We start from the raw sequence: 22,943 nt of genomic DNA on the forward strand, positions 1-22,943 counted from the left end.
TGTTTTTCTATAGATGTCAAAGTGAGGACAGCTTCCTGTATGAAAAATAGCTTCCGCATCATTACCTCTCCATACAACTTTTGAAGATTTTGGATAGCAGCATCTACAACAATGTGCCATATCAGTACTATCATTTTGAATTATATTAAATTATACTAAGTTATTCAAATTCATTAAAATATGTTGATATGAAGATATAAACATTATTGAATTCTGTAAGGCACTGAGGCATTCGTTTCAGAGATAGGCAAAAATTCCAACAGTATACAGTCTTTATCATTAGACTAAGATACTACAAGAATATAGAATTGATCTATACGACAGAGAAAATGCTTTCTTTTTTATGGTATATTCATACTGGGACATTTGTTTAGTTTTAGCACAACTGACACTTCAGTGAAAAAAGGCAGCTGTATGCCTTGAGGCTCCCCATTTTCTACTGCACCTGCACCTTTGGACCCAGTATAAGGCCCCCGGTAGATATTAAAACAATGATGCAGTTGGGATCAGAGGAATTTTATGCCCCATTCCAAACATCGTGCCTCCTGCCATGCATTTCTGGCATGGCAGGAGACTGACATTTGTGATGGGGTTTTAAAAAATTCGTCTGATCCCAAGTGAGCCACTGCTCAGCTGACCCCAGCCTGACCCTGCATATTGGGCAGGGGAGGCTCTGTCCTGGACACACAGGGCTACCCCCAGCCACCAGTAGATTCCAGACCAGAGGCTCTTCAGGCCAGGTCCAATAATTACCTGATTGTCAGACCCAGCCCTAGCAGCCCTGGTTGGGTCAAGAGGAGGTACAACAATCAACTGGGCCCTAAAGCCCCAATGCTCCCAGGTCCAGTTTGAGACCCTAGATTGTGAGGGCCAGGTGTGACAATCAGCTGATTATCAGACCCAGTGCCAATAGTTCTAGAGTGATTGAAGAGCCTGGGCTGTTGGGGCAAGGTCTGACAATCAGCTGATTGTCAGTATGGCCCTGGGACAGCTCAGCTGCAGACATGGCTTTTAGAAATCCCCAGCCACTGAGACCTTGGAATCAGGGAATCTCTCCCTCATCTCAATGTCCCCAAGGCATTTAAAAACTGCTAGTTTAGCCTGGCTCCCCGCAACCGAACATTTTAAAGTGCCTTGCTCTGCAGCCCATGTGAGCAGAACACAATTATGCCATAAGTATAACATGTGCCAAGATGCTGATACAGACAGTCTGGTATCATAACATGTTTGTCATGTTACAAGCTGAAATGCATGAAGAAAAATTATACTTTTTTCTTGCACTTGAACTAGCACTCTGGAAGAGATCTTTCTGAAATGTTCTCTGGGCAAATGTCCTACAGTTTCTTGCACATCTTCCAGACAGAATTTACTGTGGGAATTTTCAATACGATGGGATTTGGGAAACATGAAGTAGCTTTCCCTGGAATTTACTTCCCCAGGATGTATGTGATAACTCACAGGCAGCAAATTTTATTTCCAAATAACTTTTTCAATATGGAGATCAAAGGTAACAGTCTTCATCTCCTTTAACAAAAAAAGGTTTCTGATGAATTTCTTGTGATGGTGTTAAGAATTGGATGATGGAACAATGAAGGAGGTTCCAGCTGTTGAGAATGGGTGTCCAAGGCCACGGTGACAAACTGACAAAGAAATGTGGCAGCTACTGCCAGCTCAGCTGTGGGTAGTAAATTTACTTTTGGATGAGACACTTTTTGTTCAAGCCCATGACACACTGGTAGTCCTTAAGATTTTGAACCCCAAGCAGAACAAGGAAGATGATATTTTGCAAATATGTACTAAGCTTGTTCCAACTCTACTTTACAAGATCACCTTAGCATCTAATGAAGTAAACTGCTGCTTACGGAAGCATAATTCACCTCTGATTTAGTTAGTCTATAGAGTGCAAATCTACCCTACCTTGCACCAATATAAAAGTCATGGAAAAAGAACACAGCAATCTCCTCCCAGGAGCTTCTCTGGACTGCTTTTAGTCAGGTGAGAACCAGTTTGGGGATGATGAAACATCCAGAACCTCCCTGATGCATGCAAGAGGTGGCAGCTGGTGGGAATTCTCCATGAGAACTCATCCACTTCAGGATTTGCTCTTCTCACTCCCTCAGCCCGAAATAGTCAAGTTTCACCAACCTCAACTGCACAATACAATGCCCACACTCTTCAGTTTTCCTGAGATTTTATTTAAGGATATATTTTGATGTAGAGTTAACAGTGATAAACAACTGTGAAGGGACTGCAGGAGTAGGTTACTTCATTGACTGTATATTTAAGGATTGTCAAGGTGCATCTTGGACTAGCTCTTTTTTTTAAATGTATAAATATATAAGTAAAGTCTTACATCATCCGCTACTTTTAGAACTTTATTGAAGATCAAGCACTTTCACAAATAGTAAAATTTGACAACTGTGGGAAATTAAAACAGAAATAATGGTATGTAGCACAGTTACCTATCTCTCAAAAACAGCATTGATTGAATAGTGTAAACTTCATTTTGGTGTGTAAGAAAATCAAAACAAACAAAAAAACCCTCCTTCTGCACAAGGACATAGAAACCACCTAACCTATACCATATCTTAATTTCCCTCTGCATCAGACTACTGTAGTTTATGGAATCCAATGAATTTACTTTCAAATTCTACTATTCCTTTCTACTATTACTTTCAAATTCTACTATTTCCCACAGGTACCCATATTTCTACAACAGAAGCAGCTCCTACTTCCTCAATTCTTTTTTCTGTTAAGTCTTAATATTGACACTTTGGGTTTTTTCAACTTCCTAGCAAACCTTTTTTTATTTTTCTCAAAAGCATAGGCTCCCATGTACATTTTGGGAAATAGCCAACAGTTTGGAAAAGACTGAAAATGACTCCTTGAATCAGATTATTTGAATTGAATAAATCACCATTTCAGCTACTCAGCCAGTGGCAGCACAAAGTTGCTTATTATTTCATATCCATCATGTATTGTATTAAGTAATCTGCTTTTAAATGCACATAATACTTATGTCAGAGAGCACTGTTAATCAAAATTAAGCTGTCTGTTTACTCCACTTCTTCAGGATCATCTCTGCTGCATCCAAAGTGCTGTCTTGCTGCAAAAACAGAAAACTGCCATTACAGTACGTAGAATTTCCCAAATCAGCCATTTTTGTCACAATCCAACTCAAGAAATTTCAGACAACTTCTTGGCTTTCCTTGGCGTCATTACAAAAAATGCAATGGACATAAGTATATAGTTGTGCAGCCATGTCTGCTCTATTTAGTCATACAAAGGCATTTCTTGTCCACTAGACACCTGAATTCAAGCTATCATAGTTTACTAATCTGTGTAGACAGGGTTGGGGTTCTTTTTTTAAAAAAAATACTCATACAGCAAAGCTATGCTATGGCTGATCAAACACCTCTCCAAATGTGTGTAGTCTGGTCAAGTCTTGTCACTTAGGTACAGCTTTGAGTCACGCAAGCAGTCTATGGATTGATTTGACTGGTACTATATTAAAAAACATTTTTATCCATACTGGTCAGCTAGCAACACACCAATGTCAAACATTTACTCAAGTTCATTTTCTAAGTCAATATGCACAGTAATGTGCACACAGCTATGGTCAAGGGACTATTTCTACTCTATCTTCAGAGTTCTCCAAGACTTACTGGAAGCAGGAGAAATGATGGAAGCTGTAGTATAAGACACAGTCCCTACCACCCATCATTTCTGATTTCCTAAGAAAAGCTTCAAATGGGTGCATTAGGAGGAAGAAAAAAAAAGGTTGTAATGAAGAGATGACAGGCTAATCAAGTTGCAACTTACTGATTCTGATTCATTTGTAGGCATGCTCCCCTCCACCCTCTTTGTAATTAGAGTTCTTTTTAAACCTTAAGTTATTTAAGATAAGTGAGTGGAATTTCCACAAGCAGACAAAATTAATTATAAATGACATAAAAGATGATTAGGGTGAGGCAGGCAAGATGGTACAAGCTGGAATATATTATCCCACTAAACACCAGCATGATTCCTTTAGTCTGGAGTGAATAAGTTTATCTAGAAGAGAGCATGTATATTGATGTCACCTGCCTGCTCAACATGAGGCTAGCTTCCAAAACAAAGCAAGACAACAGAATACTGTTAGTAGAGATAGAGATGGGAATTTGCTAAGAATCAGCTTATGCCTGGCAACTTATCCTTCTCAGCCAATCCACCTGCTTCTGGGGTGAAGAGCCTATAAACAAAGGGGCAGTCAAGGCTACTTTGTGTTGCTGAATTTGATTATAAGCTGACATTTTGCTGTCAGAGCCTTCCACCAGAACAGAATATAACGTCCAATCTTCCCTGTAAACCTCTATATTGGTTTTTTCCTTTATTTGTTCATTGTTGCATTTTTTAATAAACAGCAGTACAAAAATAAACAGCAGTACATATTTTTTCAGCAACAGCAGTACAAAAATAAAATAATCATAGCTGCTTAACAGCAAAAATATCCTTAAGTTTAAACAAGCATGAAAACTCCAGTAATAGCCAACACTACTGTGAAAACAGTCTTGTAGAGAAAGACACAAACTTACTTTGATGAAGCAAAACCGTATATATTTCTCAAATTGCTCTTTAGTCTCCAGGCCACAAAATGCTGTCAGAGGAATTGCTGACAGCTTCTGAAAAATGAAATGTAATGATCTGTTTACTACACACAAGGATCAGTTTTAAGTTAGATAATTTTGCAGCCTTGATTTCAGAACCCTCCTTTCCTTCATGAGAACTGAATGGACTCATTTCAGAATGTGTATACCAAACATCAGAACCTAAACCTGAAATGCTGAAGTCAACAGGTTCATCTTCACTAAGGAGGTTGATTATGCATTCGTTGAGCTTAGCATCTGTTTGCTAAGCCTAGACTGACTCGATCACAACACGGCGTACATGACATGTGTCTGCTGGCCAAACTGTGAATGTGCCTGCACTCAGAGCTCCCCTCTAGTGGCAGAAAAACCCTTCTTTCTGCTGGCGGAGTAATGCCAGCTTCGCCATCCAGCAGTAGGAGATCTGTAATACAGATATGTTCTGTGTGTGGAAGAAGAGCAATCACTTGGACAAAACAGAACAATAAAAACAACCTGCAAGCTGCATTTACAATGTGTTTAGCAAGATTTTAGCTACCAGAGTACCACAGTTCATAGGGTACAGACAGCCAAACCCCGGCCCCCTCCAAACTATATTTTGACAACACTTTGGTTCCATCATTTTACAGGTGCGTGTGATAAAGAAAAGGTGACCAAACGCCAGTATGATAGATAAAAAAAAAATGACCAAACACCAGTCTGATGTAAAAAGTGTGAGGGAGTTGCGATCACAGTGTTAATGAGGCGTGTGGCTGCACGGCCGGCAGTCACAGTCTCCTGACTGAAAGTCAGCTGACACACAGGGCACATTCTGATTGGCTCTCTAGCTTATAAAAGGGGAGAAATTTCTGGAACCAGCATTGGGACCCACACAACATCGGAGAGGCCTGATCACCCTCACCAAAGGTCCTGCGTCCACGGCTCCTTTCCCCCCCGGACGCCCCCATATCGGTTAATTGCATCTTTTGGATGCGAGAAGAGCTCTTGGGTTCCCTACGGTTTGTTTTGTTTTTGGAAGTTATTGTAAAAGGGAACTGCCGGCACGGAATTGTGAACGGAGCATTTATGTGCTCCACGGTGTAACTCTTATTGAAGGTGCCTACACTGGGTGCATCGACGCAAGTCCCTGTATGCCAAGTTGTAAGTAAAGTTCTTTTCAATTCAACCAGTACGCGTTTGTGCCTAATTCCACTCCATCGCTGCAGCCCCATTCCGGCTATACTCGGCACCCACAGTGCAGAAATATTTAATTTTTCCTTTAGGGATACAAATATTTCTAAAATGTCAACCTGTGTTTGAGTCACTGAGGAAGAGAGACCTCTTACCTTGGATTTTATCATCCATGTCACAAATTTATAATCGTAAGGCCTATCCTCCACCATATCAGAAAGATCCACATCTAAAATGACAAACACGTATAAGATGGAACATAATATTACAGGACTTCCCAGATTCCAGGAAGAATAAACTCTTGGCTTTCTCTATTACAACTACCATGTCAGAAAAAACATTAACAAGTCACAACAATTTTTATCTAAAAATACTGGAAAGGGTGAACTGAGTCTTGTGCTTCAACCACCCAAATCATGGTTTTGACAGTGATGTGTTGAAAGACTTCAGAAAAGTCACACAACCTCTCTGAGCTGCAGTTTCCTCATCTGTAAAATTGGGATATGTATATTGACCTATTGCCTGGGGTCATTTTCATACAGTTGTTGTTGTCTTTATACATTTGCTATGTAAGTGCTATTATGACCAGTCAATCAAAGTTGTAAGACTAGATGCCATTCCTTTAAGGCAGTGGTTCTCCATCTTTTAAAATTCAAAGCACCCCTCAGGAAATGCCCACTCTAAAATTTCACTCATCTTTTGACTAGAGAAAAATAATACAGCAATCCTTTTGTTGCGAAGAACTCAGAAAGGCCACAAAAGCTCAGAAGTGTTTTGAACTCTAGGGATTCCTACCCGAAGTCACTGGAGTTATCTTGTAAATCATGTTGTAGCTGTCTGCACACAGTGCAGTGCTAAACTGTGCAGTACCCCATGGCATCCGTAAAAGAATCATGCAACACCCTGGCTGAGAATCATTGCTCTAGGGCAGGGGTGGGCAAAATGCAGCCCGCGGGCCAGATATGGCCTGCCAGGCCATTGTATCTGGCCTGCGGGGCCCCTAAAAAATTTAGAAAAGTAATATTTATCTGCCCCTGGCTGCCTGTCATGCAGCCCTTGATGGCTTGCCAAAACTCAGTAAGCGGCCCTCCGCCCAAAATAATTGCCTGCCCCTGCTCTAGGGGAAATTTTCCTTTGATATGAAAGCATCTTGAAGTTCCATAAGGATTTTAAAACTTTGGTATAATTTCAAATTTAGACAATAATGAAGTGTTTCTAATGTGTAAAGTAACTTTCTACCAAAGAAAATACAGTATAACCTCATAAATCCAGATATAAAAAATCCAGAATTATTGAAAATCCAGCACTTTTTAAAACTACACTCCACTGAGGAGTAGTGGCGGCAGGTCCCAGAGCAGCACAGGTGGAAGCTTGCATGCAGCAGTTGCCGTCACCATCCAGTACCCTGTGCCACTGTTCCGGGACTGGCCACTGCTACTGTCGCCCCCCCCCCCCCCCCAGCTCCAGGACTGACTGCCGCTCCGGTTTTAAAAATCCAGAATTTTCACATTTCTGGCAGGTGCTCGGTCCTGTGCCTGCCAGGTTCATGAAGTTATACTGTACTGTATTTATCCAAATCCAAGACAACCCCCCAATAATTCGATTCTATACCTGGAAAATTATGTTTGTTATAATTTTCCAGGTATAGAATCTAATTAGCAGAAGGTCAGCCTAAATTTGTCCCACACAGCTGTGGTGAGGAAAGCAGTGGCAGGGGGCAAGGGGCCAGACCCCTACCCCCTGCTCCTCATCCCCCTATGCCAGTGCCTGCCCCACTATCTATTCCCATCCCCTGCTCCCCCCTGCAACCTGCCTCATCCACCTCTTGCTCCCCCTGTTCCTGCCCCTCCTGGGGCAGTCAGCAGCAATGGTAGCAGTTCCAGCCCAGGCCCAGCACAGCCTGGCCAGGGAGAAGTGGCAGCAGCTCCCATTTGGGCTGGTTCTAGGCTAGATGGACTGGAGCTAGAGCAAAGGGTAAGACAGGGGAGGTAGGATGCAGAGGTTGGGGGAGGCAGGCACAGGTACAGGCACAAAGACTGCAGGTGTCCCGTCCCGTGTCGTGTGTCGTCCCCGTCCCGTCATCATTGTCCCCCCCCCCGCCCTGTGTTATATCCCATGCTCCCTGGGCTGATTGCCCACTCCCCTGCCAAATGAGTCATTCCAGTCTGGGACAGGCTCTGGCTCAGCTCTAGCTTCAGCCTCAATGCCAGGGCCAAAGCCAGAGCTGAGCCACCACCTGCCCCAAGCCATATTCAAATCCAAGATGAGGCTTTCCCCCCTCAATGCTAAATTGGGGGGGGGGGGGGGCTAAATTGGGGGGGGGGGGGACACGGATGGACGACCTCGTATTGGATTTGAGCCAATACCGTAACTTTTTTATATATGGGTCCAAGATATTAAACTACAGATCAGCAATTCTCAAATGTATTTTAGACCTTCATAAAGAAGTCCTTTTCAGTACCGTCTCTCTCTTGCAATTTCACAACCTCCCTATAAGAACCACAGGATTTGGTTAAATGAAAAGTAAATGTAGTAATTTGAAATCCCATATAACTCTAAATTGGATTAATGGATTTTGTTGAACCTTAAAAAAAAAAAATCACATTAGGCCAAGACCAAATATGTAAAATTTCAGCCCTAAAAAAAATTGTTTTAAAATGAAAAGGAGGAAGTTAAAATTGAAGTTACATTTTAACCTTCACTACAGCATTTGATCCCACTCCTCCTTTAATGAACGTTCACTAACCTAGTGCAGAAACATCCACGATCATGAAGTATCCTCCATCTGGTATGACAGGCTTCAATCCAACTTCTTGGAGCAACTGAGCCATCCGATTACGTTTGCCTTCCAGTTCTCGAGACAGTGAATAAAAGTAGCAGTCTGGGTCATCCATGCGTTTAAAGTCAATCAAGAAAGCTTGTGCCAAAGCCTCCTGCAAACATGATTAGTGTACAAGTGATCATTTGAGTGGGCCCTTCCTACTGAAGTCACTGGGAGAAGTTGCTGTGATGTTGCATAGTATATGAGTCTTCTCACGCTGCATCATAACATGTAATTTTTTTCATACATCATGGGAAACACCCAATAGGATTAGTCAGGGTCATAGACTCTGCAAACAGAGGAAGCCATAAACCCCGTTTACACGTTTATACTTCAGACTAAATAATTGATGATACAGTATCACTGAATACTAGTAACCAAGCTGTAGCCTACTGGATATAAGAAATTCTTAGTACAACGAAACTTAACTGCAGCATCCTGTAATTACAATGGCTACTTGTAGATGTTAACCCCCCCCCCAAAAAAACCAGTGCTTTAAACTTGGCGCATTCCCACACCAAGCCCTGCACATGCCGAGAAGAGGCAGCACTTTAGTTGGACATGGCTTGCCCAACCTCTAGATCAGGCACTTTAATGGGGCTTTTTTGGTGCTTTTATCTAATAGCTGATTGAATCACCTTTAGACAGAAGTGCCTGAAAGCCCTGCTGAAGTGCCCAATCTATACAGATGCTGCAGAGCTGGGTCAAACTAATGCACTGCTTCTTCTGATAAAACACATTTTGGATTTTTTTTAAACATCTGCAAGCAGCCACTACTGCTAAGAAAGAAGTGAAATGGCCAGTTTATTCAATAATGATCAGGCTTACAGATTAACAAAGGGAAAGTTTGCAGGGTTCTAGTGTATTTCTTAAGATGTCTGTCTGGTTAACTACTCTCTAATTTGTCTTGTTCACCAGCACTTTTATTCATAACAAGCTACAATATATACATTTTGATACCTCAAAATTCATTATTAACTTTTTCTGCAACATTGCCTAAAGATCTGTGTTCCTTTCTGCAAGGCTATTCAAACACAATGCTTCCCTGCCTTCACTTATACGCACCTGCAACGGAGTAGAACAGGTATACAGCGTATTCTGCTGAACAACTTGCAAATGTTTTATAAGATGCTGCGGACCAATGGACCAACCAAGCTAAGGCAGGGAGAAAACATATAATTTTTTTTTCAAGATGAGGCACGTAAGCAATTAGGAATTATAGCAAAAGGATAAAAATTAAAATAACACAAAACAAAACAAGCCCCCCACAAAAAAAACCTTGAGACATTCATCAGTCCAAAAGCACTAGTGCAACTTTACTAAATTACATAAAATTAATCTAAAAGACAGAAAACAGACTGGTAATTCATATTGTGATAATCAATGTAATTCCTTAACTGTTGCTTTTAGACATCTTCATGTTATAAAGGGTGTTTTACAGGATAACCTCCTGAGGTCCCTTCCAACCATATTTTTAAGACTCTATGACAAATAGCCAGATGATTTCAAAAAATAAAAATACTCAAAAAAAGTCCATTGCTTTCCCAATCGGAAAATTTGTTCCCAATATTTTATGAAAAGACAGTCAAGGCAGTTTTGTAAATTATAAAGGTACAGAAAAGAACAAAACCAATGCTTTGTTAGAAACCCACTCAAATATGTCCTTGTATATACCACTGAGGTGCTGGTATGGCGTGGTGTAATTTAAAGATAGCAAATGAATAAGAAAAGCAAGATGCTCAGAATATGAGTTTTTTCAAGCATACTTTATGTATGAACATCTGAAAATCTGGCCACCAAATTAAATAGCTGCATTTGCTTTAGCATGTCTGAGTGATCTCCTAGACATAATGTACTGCCCTTACTTTTATTACAGTATTCCAAAGAAATATTTTTACTGCTTAAATGTTTAGAGGGCCTATACCACCCAGAAACACTGAACCCGAGTTTTATGTGTACAGTTTTGTGGACTAAAAACAATGGTGGGCACAAATAATGTTGTTTTAAAGAGCTGAGTACCTGCTCAGTGGAAACAATCAGATTGTTGGGTGTTTGGGATGTTGTAAAACTAAACAATGGTCCCTATGTTATCTGTGTGACCTCCCCCGCAAAAATCAAATTGTGTTTTGTACAGCATATTCTCCATCCTTTCATTTTCACAAGAACTTATTTCAGAATGAATAGAGTATGATTAGAATGCATTTGTAACAGACAGGTGGTGGTTCCAAATAAATATCATCTGCAAGTTTCTTCAAGAGTTGGAAGTACCATAAACTTTCAAATGACAGAACGTAAGTCAATTTTCAAGTCAGATAAATACATGCTATCATTTATTAAATTAATTTTCCACTTGTTCTCACCTTCCAGCCAGTTACGCTATATGTCTTTCCAGCACTTCCAATAGTTACTGTTCTCTCCCACATCCCTGGCAAAGTAGCTGCATACAAAATACAGTTAATTAGGACAGAATGCACCTACATGTGCCATACAAACATAAAATATGCATTGCTCCTAGCTAGAAGCTACAGTGCATTAATGGAGGGTATCACCAATCAAAGAGAAAAATTCCAAAGTTAAACTAAAAATAAAAAAAGAAATGGAGAAGTATCTCTGAATATCAAAATTTCACCTGCCCCTTACTGAGACTGCTTTGCCACCTAATCCCAGGAATTCAGTTGTGGGGACAAGGATGATCCTACTTTGAGGAGGAGATAACCTCCTGAGGTCCCTGCCAAGCATATTTTTCTTAAGACTCTATGACAGACAGCAAGAGGATTATAAACAAGTAACCGCACTCAAAGGCAATATATTGCTTTTCCAATCCAAAAATTTGTCCCCAATATTTTATTTGAAAAGAGAGTTACACTTTTTCAATTGCTCCATGGAACTGCATTTAACCATACAAAGTTTGAATATAACTGTAAAAGCAACCAAGTGCTGGGAATACTCAGTAAGGTACTATATATGAACATAGTAAAACACTGGAACAGGTTACCCAGAGAGGTAGAAACTCCATCCTTGGAGGTTTTCAAAACCCGGCTAGACAAAGTTTTCACTGGGATGATCTAGTTGGGGATGATCCTGCTTTGAGCAGGGGGTTGGACTAGATGACCTCCCGAGTTCCCTTCCAACCTTAACTTTCTATGATTCTATGTTACCTGAGATGCTACTCTCTTTGTTGAGATGCCAAAAAAATCCTCAATTATAATATGTGATTTCTAAATCTGCCAGAGCAACTCTGATTATTACTCGTAGGAGGTTTGCACTTTACAGAAGTCAGATAAGGGTTACAGACATGATGAAGTGTTCTGTGCCAGAGGAAACTGCCTAGGCGACAGCACAAAGACTATGCTAATGTTATGATCTATGGCTAGCAACCCATATTAGATTATATTAAAGAACCACCACCAGACTCTGTAAATTGATACAATATCCATTCTGCATCTTTCATGAAAGACGTGTCACCGCATTTGATGGACTATGTGAAGTGCAATATAGAAACGTTACAGTATCTAAATATTGAAATAGTGGATTCATTTTTTCTTATATTATCTTTATGTATAGTTATAAAAAAACTAAGGAGCTGGATGTAAAAAAAGTATGTCTGGCTTCTTTTACTAAAATGACTTTATCATTTACATTTTTACCCTGAAGCTTTTACGGTATGTAGATTTTAACAATAAATTACAAGATCATCCCATGTTAGCTGCGTACTGTTAGCAGTATGCAGCTAAACCCACTTAACTAACATTTTAATCTTTAACTTGAGTCATTATCACAATGGAATGTACATTTTATGCTGAGTCATAAAAATGCCTTTTGTTCATGTGGTAGTTTTCATTTTTCATTTTTCTTTTTTTGCTTCAAAATGTTGAAATAAAAAGTGATGACAGTGTGTTTCCCCTTTTCTCCATGTTCCATTACCACTGAGCTACTAGGATGGCCCTAAAAAAAACACCAGGTGGGAGAAAAGCAAAAAACCTGTGGCCTACACACACCCCTGCACTCAATGGGAGCCTAACGTACAAATCTCCAACTCAAGGTCAGAGGTCCATCAAGGCTTCCTGACTCATCAGGCTCATGTGGTTAAGGCTCACCAGTTCCTGAGGCCAATAGCACACAAGGGAGTAATTATATCCATTGGCCCTTGACTGCCCAAACCAAACAACCTGGTACTCATTTAAAACAGGTCAACTAGGCTGTTAGTACAAAGGCAGGGCAAGGTTCAAACTCATACCTCTTGAGCCATTACAAGAAACCTTAACTGCACTGGCACTGCACCCCTATGATTAGCAAATAACTCACTGAATTACCAGTATTCCAACATCACTATAGTAAATTATATCAAACTTTTTAATTAATAACGATTACCCTTTGCAAGGGGGTTTCATCAGTAAATCTCCAAGCTCATTATAAAAGGTAGATATCACCACTGCCACGTCAGACAAGGGGAACCAAGGCACAGAGAGGCAAAGTACCTTGCTCAGGGTCACACATGATATCACTGTCACAGCCAAGAACAGAGCACAACTCTCCTGGCTCCCACTCAAGTCCATTTTATGCCTTTTGGGATCAGCAGTTTAAACTTAAGGGGGTTCTCTGTTGTGCAACAACATTCATCTTCACTGTAACAACCTATAACTCCATGTGTAAGTCCAAAGCAAGCAGCTACCTTCATATCCAAAACCTCTGCATGGCTAAGGTGGCATACCTCAGTCTTTTCAAATAAGATGACAGCTAGATCACAACCCTGCATATACTCCCATTTTTAGTTTTAGTGTATATACCATGTCACTGACTTTACTGGTACTTACTCTTGCTTACAGGATTAGGGCATATGGTTTAGATATTTTGACTGTACAAACTGAATACGTCTGCTCGAACAGTCTAATCTCAGTGAAGTCTATAAGAGTACCCCCAGTGAATACAAAAGGCCTTAGATCAGATCCTATTTCAAGGACAGTGACAGCATGAAATACCGTGGTCTGATTCATCCCTGGAACATGCATAGCAACACTGCCCAGCAGCAAATCTTAACACTGGCAAACACAAGAACTTCCTGTTCATAGCATTCGTTATTTGTAATATACGCTCCATGATTGGGAGGACAGAGTAGGAAGTATATCTTCTACTCACTATAGCTGTTCTTTTGGCTGATTTTTTTTCCTGTTTATTATGGAGCCAAAAATAGCGTGATTTCTTGTTACACCCTGGCCTCAGAAAGGAAAAGGGAAAATTAACGAACTTGTCTTCCGTCTGTTATCTCAACAGCAATGTACATGACTCTGTAGATATAGAAGTAGTGATTATTCTACCGTTCCCTGAATCAAAATAATAAAATTAGGGTGAGATTTTTCTAACATCTGTAAGTGATTTAGAAGTACAACTTTCTATGAGACTGGAGTTCCTAAATCACTTAAGAGCTTTTGAAAATTCTACCTTTAAGATCTTTTAAATAAATATTTGAAATGTAGAGGTAATTTTTCCACAGAGAATAATTATTTTAGATTAGACTAAACTTACCATTTGAACATCTTGACAGCATCATTTACGTATCTTAGGGAAGCACATCTATGAAACCCTTCCACAATCATTCATGTGAATATACAAATATCAGTACCTATTTTAATGTGTTTATTTCCTGTGTACACCAGCCATTCATACACCTCGTCACTGATACACAGGCTGTCATGTTTAATACAGAGATCAGCTATTAGCTGGAGTTCTTCTTTGGTATATACCTAGAATGCAAAAAAGTGAGGGCCAGTGCATTAATCTGTGAATATAACGCTCATTCTGGAACTATAATGACTATGATAACGAAGTCTTACCTTGCCTATTGGGTTGTGAGGCGTATTCAGTATAATCGCTTTTGTTTTAGAATTAAATTTACTTGCAAGTTCAGTGGGATCTAAAACCCAATCAGCACTAGATGCAGAGTTTCCAGCTTTTTTCTATAATCAGAATAAATATCTGCATTACTTCAGTATACTGCAAGCTATACACCAGACCATGGTTTCCCCCAGGGAAGACCCAAAGAAAAACTGAAGTGGGAAATATCTGTGTCCTTGAAATTATACAGTTTTCACTGCATCCTGAAGGCAAGAGGAGGACATTTCAGTTAACTAAGGACAGGGTAGTGAGCATGGTCCTTTGGACAGAGAACAGATTTAGGCTGGACATTAGAAAGAACTTCTTCACAGTAAGGGTTGCCAGAATCTGGAATGGGCTTCCAAGGAAGGTGGTGCTCTCCCCTACCTTGGGGGTCTTCAAGAGGAGACTGGACAAGCACCTAGCCTGGGTCATCTGACCCCAGCACTCTTTTCTGCCCACAGCAGGGGGTTGGACACGATGACCTACAGAGGTTCCTTCTGACCCTAACATCTATGCATCTTCAAGTATGCAGCTATTATAGTGATAGACAAAGTGTAAGAACCTACATAGAAAATAATGGATGTACAGAAATCTGCATGGAAATCACACCAAACTATTATCCTTAAGTACCCATGAGAACATTCAAGTCCCCCACTACATTCTACAGGACTTATGTTTTTAGTGTGGCAGAAGTTCTAATTCTATGGCCTCCCTGGCCAAGAATTACCCAAACAGACCCTTCTCTGTAAGTACTGAAAAACTATCATTCACCTAAACAAACACTAACAGTTTTAACTCCACTTATTTAGGGAAATCCCTGCAAGTGTTCTGGATGCTGCTGACACTGCTTAGCAGTTACTTATTCATAGTTCTGTCTTGTCCCTTTCCCAATTTTGTGGAAACTCAACCAGCCAGAGTGCAAGTACAGTGGCTTCCATAGGGTGGCAGAATGATACTATGTTGCTTCGATTCTAAGCACTCTAGATTGTGTTACAAAAGCTTTCTGCTCCTTTCACAACAACCAATTAGGAGATTTCTTTCAAATATTGGAGATATTGCTATCTAAAACTGAACCACAGCAGAACTTATTCTGCAAAATCAAAGGAAAAACATTCTATTTATGGTAAATTTTTCAACTGAAAGATCAATCCTAATTTAGTAGGCAGATTTGGGGAAGAAGCTACATCCTGTCACAATGTCAGCTTCTGAAATAAGATCAGAAACTAATACATACAGAAACTGCACTGCCTGGTGATAACCCTTTCCTTATTTTGCATCTTAAAACCTTTTGAATAGTGTCTAATAAAAGGACCTGAGAAGCTTTCAGAATACTTAAATTGTATTAAATAGGAAACAATGCCCTTTCCAATCCTGAGAATGCTGAATCTATAAAGCTTTTGAATTATACCACTGTTAAGACTTCCACTTTTTATTATATAGTTAAATGTTACAAAAAACTATGCAGGAACAAATCTCCTACAGCATGGTTATCAAACCTTAAAACAGAATCCTGAATTCTATATAGTAAATAATATATATTTTTTAAAAATCAATATACTCACATCTCTCAGTGGGATAAAAACAGGTTTTGCTCCTGCCATCTTCACCATGGGCTCATAACAGTCATAAAAGGGTTCTATTATTATCACCTGAAATAAAAGGTGAAAAGAATGAAAACTGACACATTACAACAAGTAAAGATATCTTATTACTCTTTTCCAGTGACTCTCAACCAGGGTGCCATGGCACCCTGGGTTCTTCAAGATCCGTTCAAGGGTTCCATGGGGTGCTACGCAGTGTTAGCATGTTAGTTGTGCACTGTCAGATGATTCACAAGACAAACACAGATTTCAAACAGGAATTCCTAGTGTTAAAAACATTTTGACCTGTTGTGATCTATTAAGTTGAGTTCTTTGCAATAGAAGAATTGCTCCATTATTTTTTTGTACTCAAGTGAAAACTAAGAGCTAGCATTTTCTATAGGGTGCCTTGAGCCTATGAAGGAGTGCCTTGAGTCTAAAACGGTTGAGAATTGCTGCTCTATTTGGACATACTCTGGCCACATGGTTTTACTGTGCATCTTTGATATTCAACCTTGGTCTGATGCTGCAGAATTTTCATCTAATAATTTCAAGTACCACTTCATTTAAACAATAAATATTGATAAGACTTCAAAGATAAGATGCAGTCATTTCTTCCAGAGTTAGACATCACATCTATGGCTTGCATTTTAATGTTACACGTGCTTGCGGACAGGGGCATAAAATGTGAAGAGGTGGGGAAGACAGACAAAGGACAATGGCAAAATGTGGTGTTAATAGGAAAGAATCAAGAGCTGGTAAGCAGGGAGAACAGAAGATCAAAGCACCAAGAAATGAAGAGCAGGTACGGATGAGAAGACTAAGCAGAAGTAAAACCAATAAAAGGATGAAAACCGGCGTACCAGACCAAAACAAGCACTTGTCAGTTGCAGACAATAAACACCACCTTCTAAAAAGCTAATTCCAGTATCAAAGTAAAAAGGACAAAGAGTAATAGCAAAGAGATGAATTGTCACATCTAATGTAGAAAACCAAAATATTGAGGCATGAACATCACTTTAAAAATTAGCTTACTCTTTTTTGGCACCACAAACAACAGTCTGAACCAAAACCTGAAATAAGAGGGCTATTCTGATATAAACAGCAACCCACAAGTTTTCTAAAATAAGAATTGGTGGGTGTTGTACTCCAGGTATTGCAAATAGGACAGGAGTTTTGCATGCCAGCAAATGGGAAGGGAAGCATTCACAGGATGGTTTCTTTACTGCAGCCTCTGAAAGTATTCAACAAGCTCTGGTCTATATGACACAATCATCTGATGTAGCTAATTTAATCTGTGACAGTCAAACAGGAGTTCAAGCCACATTTATATAAACGAGAACTTAAAAAATAAGCAACCAAAATAACAGATTTTATTTTGGTGGCTATGATAGAATATTACAAATGCAACTTACTTCATCGCCTTCTTCAATTAATGCCTGCATTGCACTAAACAGAGATCCATATCCTCCCACTGTCACCAAGATATCTGTGTAAGGGTCGATCTTCCTTCCACAAATCTTCTCATATACTTGGGACAAGACCTTCACCAGCGCAGGATGTCCCTGTTCAAATAAAAAAACAAACCCCACATTGGGATGCATGTCCCAGTATTAAGCAACCAGTAGTACAAGCAACCACTAGCACACATTCTAGGCACCAATAATATACAATCAGCACATACATGTTCAGTCTCTTGACAAGTAGAAATGGCAGTGGGAAGAATGGTTAAGCTGTAGGTGCAACTTACTGGTGCAACTTAAAGGAAATTTAGGGCCGTGTTTTATTTCTGTCAATATACATGAAAATAAATAAAGGGTATTTTAAAGACTTATGCAAGATCATCCCCTAAACTTCTCTGGATGTTAAGCTAAAAACGTTGGCGTGTTTTAGAAAGGATTGTATAGATTGCAACTTCTCAATTCCTACCAGACGATGCTTTTTAAATCGAATGTTTTTTGATTTGTCTAATAACATCAACCCACCCCCAGTAGCTCCTGGTGTTCTAGGCCTAGTTAAAGGTCTGCTGTGCAGGAGGAGTGCTTTGATCCCACATCCTCCCTTGCACAGTACGGTCACAGTGAAGGAGAAACCTTGTTGCTTCATTTCCTTGTTCTTCCCAATCTGTCTGAATCCATCTACTGTCTCATTTTATACTAAGCTGTTTTAGGGTAGTGGCCATCTTTTTATTCTATGTATATTTTATGTCTCTCACTATCAGATCTTAGCTCATGACTAGTGCTCCTAAGATATTACAATAATAATAGCTTAAAACTCTAAGAACCATTTGTGCCCCATACTGCATAGGGGTACATGGGTTATTTCTGCCCTTTCCAAAGCATATGTTGTCTTTTCAGGATGCAGAAAACAAAGCGTGTCTTAAATTATATGCATCAGGAAACTGAGGGTGAGCACTGCACAGCTTTGCTTACTGTGAAAGGTTTAGTACTGTGAAAAAATATTAAATTTTTAATTACTTTTTTATACAAATGTATAAATACAACAACCACACAATTGCTTAATGTAATGCTCATCATCTTCAGAATCTCATTGTCTTACTATAGCAATGACTTTCCAATGAAACTGCAGTTTAAGACAATAACCATACAACAGAGTCCCTGAGAAAAATACATCAACTACAACAAAAGTATCCTCAGGATCACATAACAACTTCAATGGATTCTCTCCACTGGAGAGTAACTACCCTATTTACCTGAATCCAAGATGACTTTGAATTTAAGAGGATCCCCCAATAATTTTCTATGTAGAGAATCTAATTATTGGAGGGTCATCTTAAATTTGTCCCACCCACCACTGTGTTGGGAAAAGCAGCAATAGGGGGGCAGGCAGTGAAAGGGGGCAGGTAGCAGGGGAGTCAAGCAGCCTGACTCTCACCCCTTAACCACCTTCTCCATACCTTGTCTCTTGCCATCTGTCCCTCTCATGCCTGGGCCTTCCTGCAGCTATGCCCCTGGTGCCTGCCCGCCATCATGTATTCCCCTTGCCACCTGCCCCTGCCCCCATGCCTGTACTCCACAGTGCCTGCCACCTTCTGCCACTTGTCCCCCATGCTTGTCCCTCCTGGTTCCTCCACCCCTACTTACCCTGAGTCATGACCCCAGCCCTGCTCTGGCCCATGGCCTGGAGCACCTACTGACTCTGGCCCCAACCCAGCTCAGCCTCTCTGGCCCTGGACCTGGCCCTGGCCCTGGCCCTGGCCCTAGGGTAAGAGCCAGAGCTGAGGCCAGAGCTGCCACTGCTGCTGCTTGGCACCTGTTCCAGTACCTAACCTTTCACAATGGCCAGTGCCACATGCTTCAGATAAAACTAGTCACTGATTTCCACAAACAATTACACATTAAGTAAAAGACAGTGGCACCAATCCATTGAAGCAAGTTTCTCTTTATTTAGCTCCATGAAAGCTAGGTGTCCAAAGAGGAGTTAGACACCCAAATATGTTTAAGTGTATTGCCTTTCAATTTCATTAGGTACTTTTTTCTATCACCGCATCACAGTCCTTTTTGTATCCTGTTTACACTGACCCAAGTCAAGAAATATAGGTTTAAAGCTGTGGCCCCATTTTTCCTCCTCTTGTACACAAGACGTGCTATCAATCTTTGATGACAATCTATCAGATATATATGCTGCATTATAAAATGATGTTCTCAGTGAAAGGTTTGCTTTAAAGAAACCTTCACTGGAGATGTTTAGCAATCACTAGTAAAGTCTTATAGGACACCAATGCTCAGCAGAAGAAATCAAAGACACTATGAAAATATAAGTAATCACAAACAAAATCATGAAGTTTTTCATATAGCAAACTTTCCCCAATGTTCAAAAATACTCACAAAGCCACGTGTGTACTGGTTCAGACGATCAACTGCTGCTGCTTTAGCTAATTCTTCTTTAACATAGCTAGGAGGGGATATATCTGGAAGGCCTTGACCAAGATTAACAATTGAGGGATCTGCAGCCACCTTAGTAAATTCAACCCTGGAGAGGAAAAAAAGATAAAATCACCTCATTCCTATTTCCTCCTTAGCAAAAGCAAAAGGCTGTATTTGCAATGAGTCAAATTAACACAACCAAAGAAAACTGCCTCCAGCAACAGGAAGTGAAATAGTGGGGAGGCTGGGATAATGCGAAGTGGACACAGGGAAACCAAAAATCAGACAGCACCATCTGGTGAAGCAGTGGATCCAGTGAATGACTCTTGCAACAACTCCAACAAGATCCTGGTTGCAGACAAAACCAGCACCCCCCTCAACATAATAATCCCTAAAGGTAAGCATCAGTGAACCACTACCCCTGGGGTGATTTCCCAACTCAAAACACAGCAGATCTTGTGGAAACAGACATGAATTTCTGGAGAGAAACTAGCCAAGCAAGCTGAGCTAACAAACTAACCAGGGTCACCAAATCAACCAGCCAAGTCCTGAGCTTCATAAAACTTCCTAATCAGATCAGCCGATGGACTGTTCCATGCAGCTCGTTAGTTATTTGCTTAATCCTGCCAAAAGCTAACTTTTGAATTCTAAAACATTTTCCCTACTTTCAGGTGATCCTTCCTTTTCAGTACCTCACCCCCATATGTTAAAGGAGTAAAGATTACAGCACTGCAGGTTACAGACCCAGTTAAAAAATAACTGAGATTGCCAACCTGGGTCAAAGGTAGGATTGTCACTGACATGAGGGTGCTATTCTGGCACAGCACTGGTGGTGCCAGTCACTTTAAGGACTGGACCAGGGAAGGGCAGGTGCATGATTAGGGTGGCCATTTTCAGGCCTAGCTCCCTGAGGTAAGGGCAGTTTGTGATCAGCCAGCAGAGAAGAAACACCTTGGAGGTAAGGGTGAGACTATGGGGATGGCTTGGAGGCCTCACTGGTCCTGGGCATGACCTAAAACTGCACCCTTCCAGGGCAGGAAGGCCTGTTGGGGCTGCTGGTGGCATGGCAGCCCCCATGTAAATGCCAAGAATGAGCACCTTCCTAGTGTAAGGTGGATCAGGGCGCCTTAACCTTTGCCCCGACCTTTGGGTGGGCTATTTAGTGCAGGGAAGGCCAAGTAAGCTTCCTGAAATGCCTGAGCCCACTGGGGTGAGTGATCCCATGGGGCCAGGCACACTTCGTGGAGAACTGAGCCAGGAATGGGGGACCCCAAGCCTATGGGCAAGCAAGCAGTTTAGACCTGACCTGAGGCACTCAACTAGTCAATGCTGGGGCCAGGACCCAGAGTGGGGTCAAAAGGGCCAGGAGCCTACCGCAAGGGATGCCCACAGAGCAAAGAAGCTCGGGGTCCCAGCTGTCCTGAGACGGGGCCAGGGCCTAAGGGTGAGCTGAAGGTCCCTGTAATCGGCCATGCCATTCACCAGTACATCTGGTTCGTACAAGTTTTTCAGATGTTACTGTAGCTTGAGGAAAAGACAGCCTGCTACTGACTCAGATTCCAGAGGGTACTCAGAGGTTTTCGCCTGCCATGTCTTTGCTGTAATAAATGTATTTGGTAGGGAGGAAGATGTATGTTCCATCCCTCCTGCTCCCCTCCTTCAATCTTCCTGTCCTCCCATTTGGGGCTCTGCCTCCCCTACACCCCACCTAATGCCAACCAATGATGTTGAGTCCCGGTCTTCTGGGTTTGGTTACGGTACCATTACACGCGTCTTGGCCTTTTGAATCGCATAAACGTATACAGCCATCAGTTCGTCCCGCTCTGTTCAGGTTGTCGTGGGAGTGGCCTAGCCTCTTTCTGACCCTAGGTTACCTTGTCTCCCGGCATCGGTTCCTCTCTCCTTGGCTTGTAGCTGCCATGGTGTGGACAGCTGTCTCTTCTCTCTTCAGGTTCCTGGTGGGTCCAATCCAGTTGGGAGACATCAGGAGTCCACGGCTCTACTTCAGGTGAGTAATATAGCCCTTCTGGGCTTGAATTATCTCCAAAAGTCCCTTCCTAGGGCTGCCACCACTTTCCCTCAGTGGCGCTTTGCTCCGCTCTGGGCTACTCAGTGCCCACGGGGAACCCACTTCTGGTTCCCCCTCCCTCTTGTCCGGCGGGATTTTTATTCCCTTTTCAATGGGCCGGCCGGCCTATCGGCGCCAGCACATGGCCATAAAATGTGCCCACTCCCACGTGGGAGCCAGTCCCAGCTCCTCCCAAGTCAACTGCTTTTTGTTTTTCTTCTCCTTCTGGCGCAGCATTCTCCCTGGCTGCAGCTCCACGCCCGCTGCTCCTCCAGCTCAGTGTGGCTTCATGCTGGCTCCACTCATCTTTCCCCACCAGGTAAGTTTTCCTCTGGGGCTCTATTCCTGTCACAGTCCCAGAGAGGGGACCACAGCTAATGGGCGAAGGGAACGACCGAGGTTAGCTGCCTGGGATGCCATCTGCAAGGCTTAGGCTGCAATGTAGGGATGGAACAGAGCTGGGGCTATCCCCCTACACATCAGGGTTCAAAATGGGCAGCCTCCTGCCTGAGTAACATCCTATTACATCAAGGCATGGCAGGAGAGTGAGGTGGGCAGCTGGCCCATAGACAGGAGACAGGCCAGTGCTTGCACCAGGCATGAAAGCTTACCCCTGTCATAGCTATCAAGTGTATTTAAGCAAGCTGTCCAACTACCAGGGCTAACAGAATCCTACTATCTAGCAATAACAGCTGTGACATTATTATAAGAATAATAAGGCCTGCTTAAAAGTATATTAAAACATAAGAGGCTAAATTCTAGCAACACATAAATGTACAACAGTTAGGTTCAAGCTGATAGGAGATAAACATACAAAACCAAACTGCTGGAACTGACAAAACCAGGTTGTTCAACAAAATTGGTCCATAAAAGTGGAACCTGATCTTGTTACAATGTCTGAGAGCTTTTCCTCCCTTT

The 22,943-nt window shown here is 41.4% G+C and overlaps 1 protein-coding gene across 11 annotated transcripts in view; it reads right to left on the reverse strand.

Moving 5' to 3' along the window:
- Positions 1-7: 7 nt before the first annotated feature.
- The window catches only part of KYAT3 (kynurenine aminotransferase 3), a 35,560-nt gene continuing 12,624 nt past the window's right edge, over positions 8-22,943 (reverse strand). For all 11 annotated transcript variants that reach the window (XM_025214026.1, XM_006032319.3, XM_025214032.1 and 8 more), the window contains 11 exons: positions 19,919-20,063; positions 17,486-17,635; positions 16,053-16,139; positions 14,448-14,570; positions 14,237-14,357; positions 10,977-11,053; positions 9,682-9,771; positions 8,542-8,728; positions 5,951-6,024; positions 4,575-4,661; positions 8-3,106 (listed from right to left, as the gene is read on the reverse strand). In XM_025214026.1, the coding sequence (XP_025069811.1) occupies positions 3,044-3,106; positions 4,575-4,661; positions 5,951-6,024; positions 8,542-8,728; positions 9,682-9,771; positions 10,977-11,053; positions 14,237-14,357; positions 14,448-14,570; positions 16,053-16,139; positions 17,486-17,635; positions 19,919-20,063 (1,204 nt within the window). In that variant the 3' untranslated portion in view covers positions 8-3,043. The remainder of the gene's footprint in view (positions 3,107-4,574; positions 4,662-5,950; positions 6,025-8,541; positions 8,729-9,681; positions 9,772-10,976; positions 11,054-14,236; positions 14,358-14,447; positions 14,571-16,052; positions 16,140-17,485; positions 17,636-19,918; positions 20,064-22,943) is intronic.

Source organism: Alligator sinensis, unplaced genomic scaffold (genome assembly GCF_000455745.1).
Source record: "Alligator sinensis unplaced genomic scaffold, ASM45574v1 scaffold736_1, whole genome shotgun sequence".
Taxonomy (NCBI): domain Eukaryota; kingdom Metazoa; phylum Chordata; order Crocodylia; family Alligatoridae; genus Alligator; species Alligator sinensis.